General features: G+C 38.1%; 1 protein-coding gene across 4 annotated transcripts in view; it reads right to left on the bottom strand.

Moving 5' to 3' along the window:
* GK (glycerol kinase) overlaps nt 1-14,097 on the bottom strand; it is a 79,157-nt gene that overhangs the window by 25,207 nt on the left and 39,853 nt on the right. For 3 of the 4 annotated variants that reach the window (XM_007991356.3, XM_007991352.3, XM_073013827.1), the window contains 6 exons: nt 12,891-13,028; nt 11,094-11,203; nt 10,562-10,628; nt 9,502-9,519; nt 7,441-7,476; nt 6,979-7,046 (listed from right to left, as the gene is read on the bottom strand). In XM_007991356.3, the coding sequence (XP_007989547.1) occupies nt 6,979-7,046; nt 7,441-7,476; nt 9,502-9,519; nt 10,562-10,628; nt 11,094-11,203; nt 12,891-13,028 (437 nt within the window). The remainder of the gene's footprint in view (nt 1-6,978; nt 7,047-7,440; nt 7,477-9,501; nt 9,520-10,561; nt 10,629-11,093; nt 11,204-12,890; nt 13,029-14,097) is intronic. The other variant, XM_007991355.3, reaches the window with a different exon arrangement.

The raw sequence follows: 14,097 nt of genomic DNA on the forward strand, positions 1-14,097 counted from the left end.
TCGCTCTGTTGCCCAGGCTGGAGTGCAGTTGCACAATCTTGGCTCATTGCAACCTCCGCCTCCCGAGTTCAAGTGATTCTCCTGCCTCAGCCTCCCAAGCAGCTGGGACTACAGGCATGTGTCACCACGCCCAGTTAATTTTTTCTATTTTTAGTAGAGACGGGGTTTCACCATGTTAGTCACGATGGTCTTGATCTCCTGATCTTGTGATCCACCCCCCTCGGCCTCCCAAAGTGCTGGGATTACAGATGGAAGCCACTGTGCCTGGCCAGTACAATCTTAATAGAAAAATGCAGATATAGTATTTAGTGTTTAGTCAGTCCTAGGCCAGGGCTGTGTTTAATAAATACCATTGAATTACAATAAATTCTAAGTTGTGTCATAGTTATGTTACTACTAATCCATGTGGAGTGAAGCATCATAACTAACAGCCAGCTTAGCTCTATCATTAATACAGTCATAAACCGAGAAACACCACTATCTTCAGGCAGCGTAGGGAGGCTGGATACAGAGTGTGGGAGGGTGTAGTTGGAAAGCTAGGACAAGAGTGGCATGGAAGGGAAGGCAATTTAAGGTCTACCTTTGATAATCAGAGCCAGAATGTAACATGGCTGTTACAGAAGAACTAAATTTATTTTGTGGCAGCCTTATCAATATAAACTTTGGACTCTGCAGCAAGTCTGGCCCTTGGACATTAATAGGTAGTTTTGACTTGTGCCAGGCAGATAAGTGGCCCAAAGTGATACCAATAAGAGTCACAGAGGAACAGTTAAGCTGAGTTGGGGTAACAAGGTTGCTACAGTCACCCTTGCTTGGCTCTGCCCAAGCTGGGCATTCCCTCCCCGTGGGCCTTGCTGCTGTGCCCTGCACCACCAGGGTTCTGACTGTGTTGGTGACATTCCAGCAATTGAAAGATGGGACAGCACTCAGTCCAGGAGCTGGCAGAAGGATCCCAGAAGAAGCTACTACCAGTCAGCACTAATTCAAAAGATCCCGTCAGCTGCATTTTGATTGTGCAACAAACACAAAACCAAGGGAAATTGTTTTCTGACATTTTTCCAGGTACCATTGTTCTGAATAAGGATTAGCCTATGATAGTCTATATCCTCTCATCCAAATATATTCTTGGCCTGCTTCATGAGCAGGTGACAAATTCAAGGAGCATGGGACTAATATCTAATTTTGTAAAGACACTTGTCAAATAACACTAGGTACAGGTAACACATTTACAAACTAAAACACAAAATCACTATACCATTTTATTGCCACACACTGAAAAAGCTATATATTTCAAGTTAATCTACTGTGATAAATACTCATAAAAATGGAGGTTAATTATCTATTTCATGCTTTTTAAAGGAGAACTCTGTACCAATTTAGCATTCATATAAACACTATACTGAACAGTTGCATATGTGTCTTAGTGCAAAATTGATGAGAAGACTCAAGGCACTTAATAAAAGTGAATTCTTTTTTTTTTTTTTTTTTTTTTTTTTGAGACGGAGTCTTGCTCTGTCACCCAGGCTGGAGTGCAGTGGCCGGATCTCAGCTCACTGCAAGCCCCACCTCCCAGGTTTACGCCATTCTCCTGCCTCAGCCTCCTGAGTAGCTGGGACTACAAGCGCCCGCCATGTCGCCCGGCTAGTTTTTTGTATTTTTTAGTAGAGACGGGGTTTCACCGTGTTAGCCAGGATGGTCTCGATCTCCTGACCTTGTGATCCACCCGTCTCGGCTTCCCAAAGTGCTGGGATTACAGGCTTGAGCCACCGCGCCCGGCCATAAAAGTGAATTCTTAAGTGAGTATACTTAATAAGCAATTAATGAGTATTAGCAAATATGAAGAGACTTCCTTGCTATATTTAGGCCACAGCTTTTAAAGCAGTACACATGCAAGTATTTTCCTCTTAAATTTTATTGTTCTTTCTTCCCAGTCATCAAGCACATATGGAGCTTTCAGCATTTACGTGATCTACCTCGCTTTCCTCACTGTACATTGTACTCACAGAACACTGTACTTTGTTCAAACATCCCAGAAAGATGTCTCACTTTTCCAGCTTCTGCAAAGGTAAAGGTTGCTTGCTCTCCTTCATGACTATCAGATCAGGACTGAGCAGCCCAAAGAGGTGTGACAAAGATGGCACACAGGGGCAGGGGGTTGACCCTGGAGGAAGCTATGAGGGAGGTAAAAACTTTGTCACACTCAATCAGCACTCCTGGACAAATGAGACAGCTATCTTAGGTGCTCTTTCAGAAAAATAAAATTTAATGTTCAAATAATCAATTCTTTTTAACATTCTAGAAAAATTGGAAAATACAGCTAAGCTGAAAGAAAAATTAGAATCACCCATAATTTCTTCCCCCACTCTGAAACAGAGATGGGCTTTTCATTGAATTCTGAGTGGACTGTCATTTTCTCTCCGCTGAGGTTGGGAGAAATTAACTAAATTTTCAATCCCAGTCTCTCTAACCTCTTATTTGGTCTTGCCCATCACTTATACCCCATTTATTTTACAACTTTCATCTGTTCTCTGCTCAGACTCCAAAGAAACATTCTCTGATCTTACCATAACTTACAAAGAAAATCAAACAAAATTCCCAAAATGTTACATAATCCTGTTAACCTCACAAACCATGTCCTTCTCTCACCATTCCTAGATGGTTGTATTTTTGCAAAGCACATATCTTCAATTTCCTACCTGCTTACATCTCTTTTGACCATTTGCAATCAGGCTTCTATCTTGAGCATTCTAGTAAAACTTCACTCTTGAAAGTCACCAAATGGCCAGGCGTGGTGGCTCACACCTGTAATCCCAGCACTTTGGGAGGCCAAGGTGGGCAGATCACAAGGTCAAGAGATCAAGACCATCCTGGCCAACATGGCGAAACCCTGTCTCTATTAAAAATACAAAAATTAGCTGGGTGTAGTGGCACGCACCTGTAGTCCTAGCTACTTGGGAGGCTGAGGCAGGAGAATCACTTGAAGCTGGGAGGCTGAAGTTGCAGTGAGCCGAGATCACGCCACTGCACTCCAGCCTGGTGACAGAGAGAGACTCCATCTCAAAAAAAAAAAAAAAAAGTCACCAAATGAAGACCTAATTTCTATGTATAATGGTCCATTCTTGGTACTCAGCCTCTATGACCTCTTAATAATGTTTTGTGCTACTGACCATGCCTCCCTCATAAATATCTCCACCCTGGATTTCCACACTAATGAATAACTTCAGGCTAGGTGCAGTGGCTCATGCCTATAATCCCAGTAGTTTGGAAGGCTGAGGCAGGAGGATTGCTTGAGCCCAGGAAGTTGACACAACCTAGGCAATATAGTAAGACCCCATCTCTACAAAAAATTTAAAAATTAGCTAAATATGGTGGCATGCACCTGTAGTACCAGCTACTCAGGAGGCTGAGGGGGAGAGGATTACTTGAGCCCAGGAGGTCAAGCCTGCAGTACGCTGAGATCTCACTACTGCACTCCAGCCTAGGTGACAGAGCAAGATCCTATCTTATATATATATATATATTTGTAATCTATATATAGATATCTATATATATCTATAGATAGATAGATAGATATATCTATATCTATCTATAGATATAGATATATCTATATCTATCTATAGATATAGATATATCTATATCTATCGATAGATATAGATATATATAACAAAAAATGAATAACTGCAATGTTTTTCTGACTTCTCTATCCCAGTGCCTGCTACTTCTACTTATGTAAATATCTTCTCTACTTGTGTATTTTTTCTTGGTAATTTCTTCTACTTCTACTGCTTCAAAATCCCCTCTATCTAGGGAAATTCCAAATTTTCCATCTTTTTTTTTTTTTTTTTTTTGAGGCAGTCTCACTTTGTCACCCAGGTTGGAATGCAGTGATGCAATCTCAGCTCACTGCAGCCTCTGCCTCCCAGGTTCAAGCAATTCTCATGCCTCAGCCTTCTGAGTAGCTGGGATTACAAGTATTTTTAGTAGAGACGGGGTTCTGCCATGATGGCCAGTCTGGTCTCAAACTCCTCACCTCAAGTGATCCACCTGCCTTGGCCTCCCAAAGTGCTGGAATTACAGGTATGAGCCACTGCGCCTAGCCAAAAATTTCTATTTCTATACAGAACTTATTCCACATTTCCAAATGTGTGCAACATACAGTGTGCCAGCACCACAAACATGCTCTGAACTGAAATTCTTCTACTCGGACCCTTTCCACTTTGCCTAAGCCTAACCACAGGGTCCACGTACCTAGATGACATACCTACTTCCCCTCCCTTTCTCCTCTACAGTGCCATGCACATTCACTCATGGCCTCCCTCTGTCTCCATCCTTCTGAGCCCATGTGCTCATTACCAGGACACTATAGTGGCTTCCTCCATGGCGTCTTGGCCTCTAGTCTTTCCTCACTTTCACCCAAGACTGCTACTGACAACTCCAGTCATCTCTGAACACCGGCTCATAAGCCTTCAAAAGTTTCCTACTGCCTACCAAGAAAAGCTCCTTAGCCTGAAATATCGGGCTTCACAACATGATCCTAGCTTTATATTTTTTGTCACTTCCCTACTCTAATGTTCTCTATATTCTCTAAACAAAGTCTTCTATTTCCCCATACGTATCTTTGTTCCATGTTCCCTGTACCCTCCAATACTGCTCATTTTTCAAAGCATCTCATTACTAAGATAATCTTTTGTAATTTTTGTTTCCTCCCATTGAAACCCAACAGCTTTGCTTCAAAGTTTCTCATGGCACATAAGTTCTGATTTATACATGATTAACTGCATATTTGTGTTCTTTTCCCTCAGGGAGATAAATATGAGATCAAAGATCTTATAATTTGTTATTTCCCTCTTCCAATCTGTAGTAGCTACAGAGGTACTCAAACAAGTCCTCCCTAACTTAAATTCATCACTTAAGGACTTGGCTGATAATGCTAGCGGGGAGGGGAGTAAAGAGAAGAGGAAAAGCAGGCTACTGTATTGGGTACCTACCATATGCTACATACAGTCATCCCTTGGTATCTGGGGCGGAGGGCATTGATTGGTTCCAGGGGCCCCTACCGCCCCAACAGATACTAAAATCCAAGGATGTTCAAGTACTGTGGATAAAATTGTGTCATATTTGCATGTAACCTACATACATCCTTCTCCTGTATGTTTTAAATCATTTCTAGATTATTTATAATACCTAACACAATGTAAATGCTGTGTAAATAGTTGTTATACTGTATTTTAAAATTTGTATTTCTCTGTTGCATTGTTATTTTTTATGGGTTTTTTTCCTGAATATTTTTAATCCACAGATATGGAACCTGCAGATACAGAGGGCTGATTGTACCATGCTAGGCACCTAAAATATAGATAACATTTGATTTACTAGCAATAGTGTTCCTGGCAGAGGAGGAAAGAAAGAGAAAAATAACCTAGTTTTCTACCTTATTTCTCTTGACTCTTGATTCAGCTGCCTGGAACCCAGATTCCAAGAATGTTTCCAGACTCAGGCTGACTCAAATGCTCTTGGTCATGTAATCTCAGATTACCATGACCTGCAAAGAATTCCCACATCCCTCCTCCTCAAAAACTTCTCACACAGGCCGGGCGCGGTGGCTCAAGCCTGTAATCCCAGCACTTTGGGAGGCCGAGACGGGCGGATCACGAGGTCAGGAGATCGAGACCATCCTGGCTAACACAGTGAAACCCCGTCTCTACTAAAAAAAATACAAAAAACTAGCCAGGCGTGGTGGTGGGCGCCTGTAGTCCCAGCTACTCGGGAGGCTGAGGCAGGAGAATGGCGTAAACCCGGGAGGCGCAGCTTGCAGTGAGCCGAGATCGCGCCACTACACTCCAGCCTGGGCGACAGAGCGAGACTCCGTCTCAACAACAACAAAAAAATTCTCACACAAATAATGTCACACTCTTGCATAAGAACCGCTGACCCTGCTAGATTACAAGAACGTTTAATCTAGAAATGTTACACATTCCATTATTCACAAAGGAAGAACTTAACCACTGAAGTTAAAATCGATGAGATAATTAGGAAATCCTCAAGAAGAGAACAATTAAATGTAGCCTCTTGCCAGTCGTATAGAAATCTTTTCCATACAGGAGGTAGTATAGTACACAGGTTAAGAACCCTGGCTAAGGAATGAGATGGATCTGAGTGCAAATATTACATCTCCCACTTACTAGTTGTGTGCTGTTGCATAAATCATTTTCTTTAATTCTCAGTTTCCTGATGTATAAAATGGGAAGAATAGGATCTATATGTGGATTAAATGATATCATGTGTTTAAAACACATGAAACATTATAGGTAACACAATAGCCATTGGCTGAGCTTGTGTTATAATTGTCACTATCATTTCAGCTTTTGAGGCATATTCATTTTTGTTCATGAATACATATACTTGGCAGGTAGCTTTTTTAATATTTAAAAGATTACGTTGGCTGGGAGCGGTGGCTCATACCTGTAATCCCAGCACTTTGGGCCACGCCTTCTGAGTCTGAAGCTGGCACTTTCTTTCTGTTCCACCAATCACTATACTTATTTGAAGGTAATATTATTTATTTATTTATTTATTTATTTTTATTTTTATTTTCTTGAGACGGAGTTTCGCTCTTGTTGCCCAGGCTGAAGTACGATAGCGCGATCTCGGCTCACTGCAACCTCCACCTCCCAAGTTCAAGCGATTCTCCTGCCTCAGCCTCCTGAGTAGCTGGGATTACAGGCATGTGCCACCACGCCCGGCTAATTTTGTACTTTTAGTAGAGACGGGGTTTCTCCATGTTGGTCAGGCTGGTCTTGAACTCCCGACATCAGGTGATCCACCTGCCTTGGCTACCCAAAGTGCTGGGATTACAGGCGTGAGCCACAGTGCCCGGCCTACAAATTAAGGTCTTTATAAGATCCATATTCCTTATTCAAAGCACCAAGTAGAAAAAACAAAACAGTACTGGTTTTTAAGTCTGTTTCTTAAACTCACGTATTTTTGGCTTGTCCAATCTGGAAGCACATTTGTCCCACCAATGCAGCAGACTGGTCCCCTAAACACTGAAAGTACAAATGACAATAAAGAACACTGACTAATACAATAGTATTAATTTCCTTTTTAGAAGAGCCATAGGATTTATTTTTCATTTTTTATTTATCAAAGAATGAACTGTCTACATTACTTTGAATTTTCTCCATTTGGCCATTTTCCCCATTTGGTAATACCATTTGTTAATATATAAGAGAATAGGTATGGGAAGGGAGAGTTAAAATTAATGTATTCAAAAGATTCTCAATGGCCTACAGTACATCACATAAGAACAAGAATTAGCCAATTTTGTGACTTTCACTTGTTTTCCCTAGGTTAAAAAGGGGCAGACTGATGAACTAAGAGGAGGAAAGCCTTGACATGGAAAAGGGTGGGGATGGGAGGATACTTGGTGATGAAACTTACCCCAGATATTGGCACACCTTCCAAGGCCCCAGCTTTCTAATAAAATTTAAAAAAAGGATTATGAATAGTCACAAAATTTTGGCTCTACTAACATAACTGCAACAAGAGTGAACACAAGTAGCGATGTGCCAGAGGATGTGGGCAGACAAGACAAAGAAAGTATTTCAACTAAATGAATGATACAGAGACAGATACTACAAGTATTCCTAGAATGACAGGAAGAGATGTGGCACTGGAGAATAAACGTAAAACGTTAGACGGGGAGCCAGTAAATGAGGGCTCTACTCTTGGTTAGTTAGTTAGTATTAATCCACTAGCAGGCTGCTGAAACCTCTCAATACATCACATTATTTCTCTACAAAATGGAGATTGGGCTATGTGGTTGCTCAAGTTCATTAGTGCTTTGCTATTATTGCCATTATTAAGAAATGAAATGACTAATATATTCTTGCAATAGCTATCAAACCAGTATGAAACATATTTATTTTGCAAGGCCATATTTTAGCAACTTTTCTTTCTACTCAAGCTGCTCTAAACACAAGAGTGTTCAGGTATTGGATATTATTTGTTCATAGCAAACATCTTTCTTCAAATTTAGATAAGCAACAGTTAATTTATGTCACAAATACTGGTTTTTATTTTGATCATGATGGCCAGCATTCTAGGAAGAAAAATGAGATTTAAGTGGCTGACTGTAGACTTTACAACCTTAATTTTAAAAAAAGACATACTAACTTAAGGCAATATTTAATGATATTAAGGAATTAGGAGAACTAAGAAATAGAATCCCTGGCCGGGCACTGTGCCTCATGCCTGTAATCCCAGCACTTTGGGAGGCCGAGGTGGGAGGATCACCTCAGGTCAGGAGTTCAAGACCAGCCTGGCCAACATGGTAAAACCCCATCTCCACAAAAATACCAAAATTAGCCATGCATAATGGCAGGAGCCTGTAATCCCAGCTACTCAAGAGGCTGAGGTGGAAGAATCACTTGAACCCAGGAGGCAGAGGTTGCAGTGAGCCAAGATTGTGCCATTGCACTCCAGTCTGGGTGATAGAGTGAGCCTCTGTCTCAAAAAAAAAAAAAAAAAAAAAAAAAAAAATTATATATATATATATATAATCCCTGAAGTAGGGAGTGATGTACCAGGATGAGCACCAAACTAAAGCTTTGGACCTGACTCCTTGGTCTGCCATGTATAAGCAAATCTCCCAGGCTCTGGGAGCTTTAGATATCCTGTCTATTAAAGTGAGGGCAAGAATAGAATCCACCTCACATAGCTACGATAAGGAAGAAATAATAGGATATACGTAGAAACCCTTTACAAAACAGAAAACGTCCTCTAGATAGCTGGTATTATTTTATTTCTTTCATGTTTTCCAGTTAATTCAAAACCTGCTATTTTTATTTACTGTATATATTCTTTGAAAATCTGAACCTGGATATTAAGTAAAGGGTAAATTTCATAAAAGGCTTAAAGTGAATCTATAGGAAACCTAGAGGCTATATATCCTGATATATTTAAATATTATAAGAAGTCTTTGCTTATACTTTCAAAATTAACAAACTATCAACAGGATCTACTATGTGTGTTCAGGCATGTAAAGTGCTCTTTTTTCTTCATAGGGAGGGACCTCTGATGCTCTTCCTGGAGCATCCTTGACGAAGCATGCAGAAAAAGTAACAGTGCATTTCCAACTAACTGGTCTGGAAAGGTGGTCAATATGCCATTTAAAATAGACGTTTCAAACTATATCTATCTAATTGCCCTATTATGGTAAAGCCCAAAGTACATCACAGTTGTACTTTATGAGAATATCAGAATCTCTCATTCCAGGAAACTACCTTAGTCTTTTATTTTAGAACATTACTCTTTAAAAACAAACAGGATTAAGGTTTTTTAAAATTAAAATGTGACTAGAGCTTATAATAATTTTGAAGGTCACGGAAGTTCTAGATATATATGTTTAGTAAATAGACTTCTGCTTGTGTAAAAATAAATGGAAGTGCACTGTATCTTTTCCAAATGAATGGGTACATAATTGGCGGGCAACCTACTCACCAGGCTATGAGAGATTTTCTACAGTCAGCAAGGGGGAAAAAGAAGGATAGAAGCATAATATTTTAAATGCAAGAGAAAACTAGGCCAGTTCAACGTTTTTTTTCTAACCATCCTCTGAAACTATTTCTCAAGCATCGTTTCTTTTTCCTTGACCCAAGTCAGTTTGCAGACAGCTATGAAATGATCAAAGCACTTTTACTGTAGATAAGCAATGACTATGGCTCCTTAAGAAATTCTATGTTGCCTTAAAAAGCTTTATTGTAAATGAAACAGTTAAATATTCTTGCTCAAGCTTTATCCAGAGCACTTAGTGTTCATCTATATTAACTTTGTAAGTGAAGTTTCTCTTATCTTTCATGAAATGTCTAAGCAATACTTTTTGTAATTTATCGGACTTACTCTTGAGTATTATCATAAATTCCAGATTTTTGTGCTCAAACACCAGTGCAAATCCTCCTAGAGGTTTTCATTCCTGATGTTTAACCACAGACTCTTAATGCACACTTTTTGCTGAAGCTATGTCTTTACTGGATTTCAATTAAAACAAAAGTAAAAATGTCCATTACAGAAACTAGTTTAATTAGCAATCCCAAATCAGAAACAGACTCTTTGCTTTCAGTTTCTTTGCTAAATTTTGCTCAGGCAGATAAAGAATCTAATATATAACATAGTTTGGCCATAAAAAAAGATACAACGGGAAAAAGAACACTACTAAATATGCAGAGTCTCTCCGCTAAATTAAAAGCAGACACCACAACTACTAAACAGTTATTTGGATTCAAAGAATAAATTGGCTCATGCCAACATCTAAAGTTAGAGTATCGCATTAATTCTTTTAAAATAATAATACTCAAAGAAAAACCAATTAAAGTTTATAAGTGCAAATCCATTGATAAGAAGGGCTTTAAAGTTTTTAAGTTACAAAATATAACACAGTTGACCTTTAGATTTCGAATAGTAAAGGTGTTTTCTAATAAAAAAAACTTTAATTATTAGGTTTTTACTTTTTTGTTGTTGTTGTTGTTTTGTTATTTTTGTTTTTTGTTTTTTGTTTTTTTACCATTAGGCCATAGATCTCAGAAGAACTCCGGACATTTGGAAGAATTTCCATTGGAATTCCAAAAAATCTGAAAAACAATAAGATTGGGTATTTAACACTGCTTTAAATAGACATATAGAAACATATATATGTATTTAAATGCAAAAAGTGTAAATAACAATTAGAAATGGATGATTTTGAGCATGGAGTTAGATAGTAATAAATACATAAGCCAACAGAACATAGTTGTATTCTTAGATATTTAACATTCCAACTTTATGCAAGTCAATCAATAAAAATTAGAAAGCACACAGAAACCAAAGTACTTTTATAAAGGAACCTAATCTTCCATGAAGAATAATTAATTTGGCCTGTTTATTATATATGCAATAATAGTCTCTCTTTAAAAAACACACAACATAGATTTGCATATTGTAGTTGAAATATCAACAGTTAAATTTTGGTGCTCCACTGACATCTGAAAATAGTAAGATTTCGGTTATAAGTAGGTAGTGTATTGGGAAAACTATATTTAGAACAAAGCAGAACTCACTCGCAGAGCTGTTTATCCCATTCCAAAGAATGAATGTTGAAAAGCATAGTCCTACTTGCATTTGTTACATCTGTACAGTGGACACCTCCATTGACTCCTCCTGTCAAACTCTAGACAGAATAAAAAAGACAGGTTAAATTTGTACTTATTTGCAATTTAATTTACATATTGTTAAGGGTCATAATCAGCAGAGCATATAAAGCAAAACAATGGAACATGACATTTATCTAGTTTTCTAGTTTACAGCAGTGTCCAATAGAAATAAAATGTGAGCCACATATGTAATTTTAGATTTTCTAGTAGCTATGTTGAAAGTATACAAGAAACAGGTAGAATTAATCTTAATACTGTGTATTTTATTTAACCCAATATATCCAAAATATCATTTCAACATATAATCAGTGAAAATATTGAGACATTTTACCTTCTTTTTTCTGTACTAAGTCTCTGAAATCTGGTGTATATTCCATGCTTACAGCAAACCTCAATTTGATCATGTTTCAAGTGCTCAATAGTCAAATGTGGCTAGTGGCCAGCTTATTACCACAATTCCAGTTACTTGATGGATAAATAAAAAATCAGTTTTGTTTTCATACTATTATGTTTAGAAAACTCAGAGTCTTATTAAATTTGGCAAGATGAAATAAATTGAAATATTTGCCTCATAAGGATTATTAGAGAATTCTGTGTTGTTGTTATCTCTGTTTTTTTGTTGTTGTTTTTGCTGTTGTTTAAACAATTCGCATTATGCTGTCTACACTCACCTAAGCATATATCTTAAAAGGAGAGTTTTAAACTTTCTTTCTCAGGTATACCCACATGCCTGAACTGGAGGCACTGCTGCCTTCCTTTACATGGAAGCAATAAAAGGTAGGAAAGGAACAAAGGTCGATAAACAGCATCCAGTGGGTTATAGCCAAAATGTGCTCCCTTGAGTCTCCTGCAGCTCACAGTTTCCACATCTTGCCTTACTCTGGTCGATGCAGTTGTCAAAGGTACTCATTCGACTGTGACTGACACACGTGAAAATGGCTGGCCATGAACACAAAGCACATTCTGCCCTGGCCAAGCACATGGAGAGGTGAAGAATGTGCCTCTTTCTGATACAGGTTCTGAAAGACCTGCTCTGTGGATCTGGCAAGTGAGAGTGGGGACAATATTTCCTTGACGTTCCTTGAATGTTGAAAAAGATCATTACATACTGAAATATTTACAAATAAAATGAAATGTCTGGCATTTGTTTTAAAATTATCTGTGGGGAGAAAGAATATGTGAGTATAGTAGAAACAAGATTGGCCATAGGTTGATGATTGCTGCGTGTTCAGCTTAGGCAAAGAGATTCTAAATAGAAATGTCCACTATGATTTAGTTTCATATTATGGCTTGATTATACAAGGGACAGTTGTGTAATGTTGAAAGCAAAACATAAAAGTACTCTAAGTATTTTATCCTGCTAAAGAGTTATTTTGTCTAAGACATGGCTAGTGGGAAAGGAGTATATAACAAACAATACAGAAAGGGTACCTAAATTACTCATCCTAAAGATAATAGACATGAGATACAGTTTTGGTAATTATCCTTCGTTTTCACCGAAATAAAACAAGAAAAAATAAAGAGGAAGTAGGCAAAAATCCTTCTCGAATGGAAGCTGAAATGTTCTCCTGCTGCTTCTTGAGTGGTTTTTCTTCATAATGCTGCTAATTAAAAAGTCTGACCTGCTAGTAGAAAACAATAGGCAAGGCAGTCTAGAAAAATTTCTGAAAAAATTCTCCATATATCCATTATATTTAAACATACCCAAATAAGCCATGAATCAATAGTCCCAAAAAGAGCTCGTTTTTCTTCAACGGCCTTTTGAACTTTTCTCACATTGTCAAGGAGCCAACGAAGTTTCACTGCACTGAAGTAAGTGCTAAGTGGAAGGCCGGTCTTGGACTAAAACAGTTGTGAAGTTCAGTTAGCAAATGAAATGTGTAACAGTTTAAAACAAAACCACCAAACCAAAGAACTCAACAAATCGCAAAATATTCAAAGACCCTGAAGGCAATCCCATAGTATCATGAATAAAAATACTTTTCCTGTCTCATGGCACAGGAAAGCATGTTCATGAACAAAGATTAGGGTGACATGTTTACAGTTCAAAGGGCATCCACATAGCAAGGTAAAGAAAAAATTAAATGACACAACATCCTGTAATTAGATAGTGACAATGCAGATGTTGATTTTTGCAATAAATTAGTATTGTATATATAACCTAGTTCAAAACTATGCTGTTTATTTTATATTCCATAAAAATGGTATTTAAACTATTAAAAATCAGAGAGTATACCAAATCATAAACTAATGATCATAACCAGAAAACTTTTAAAACAATAAGACTTAATAACATATTTTACATATATACACACACATGTTCAAATAACATAACATGAAATTAGTAGACACTAAAGTAGAACTCAAAGACATGCCAAATCAAAGCAACACAGGGCCAGGTATGGTGGTTCATGCCTGTAATCCCAACACTTTGGGAGGCTGAGGCGGGTGGATCACTTGAGGTCAGGAGTTCAAAACCAACCTGGCCAACATGGTGAAACCCCGTCTCTACTAAAAATATAAAAATTTAGCTGGGCATGGTAGTGCACACCTGTAATCTCAGCTACTTGGGAAGGTGAGACAAGAGAATCGATTGAAACTGGGAGGCAGAGATTGCAGTGAGCCAAGATCACGCCACTGCACTCGAGCCTGGATGACAGAGCGAGATTCTGTCTCAAAAAAAATAAATAAAAAATAAATAAAACAACACAGAATTACTCTATATAAAACAGCAGTTCCCTAAATTTAGCAAATATATTAAACAGAGGGAACATGAACTGAAGAAAGGTTAATGGGTAAAAATGAAACACACATGTGCTTACCAATCTTCCTTGAGAATGGGTCAAACCCAACTCATTTGTGGTTAGTATATTAAACACTAAATGCATATATAAAGGCTGATTAAAGTTAA

Source organism: Chlorocebus sabaeus, chromosome X (genome assembly GCF_047675955.1).
Source record: "Chlorocebus sabaeus isolate Y175 chromosome X, mChlSab1.0.hap1, whole genome shotgun sequence".
NCBI classification, from domain to species: Eukaryota; Metazoa; Chordata; class Mammalia; order Primates; family Cercopithecidae; genus Chlorocebus; species Chlorocebus sabaeus.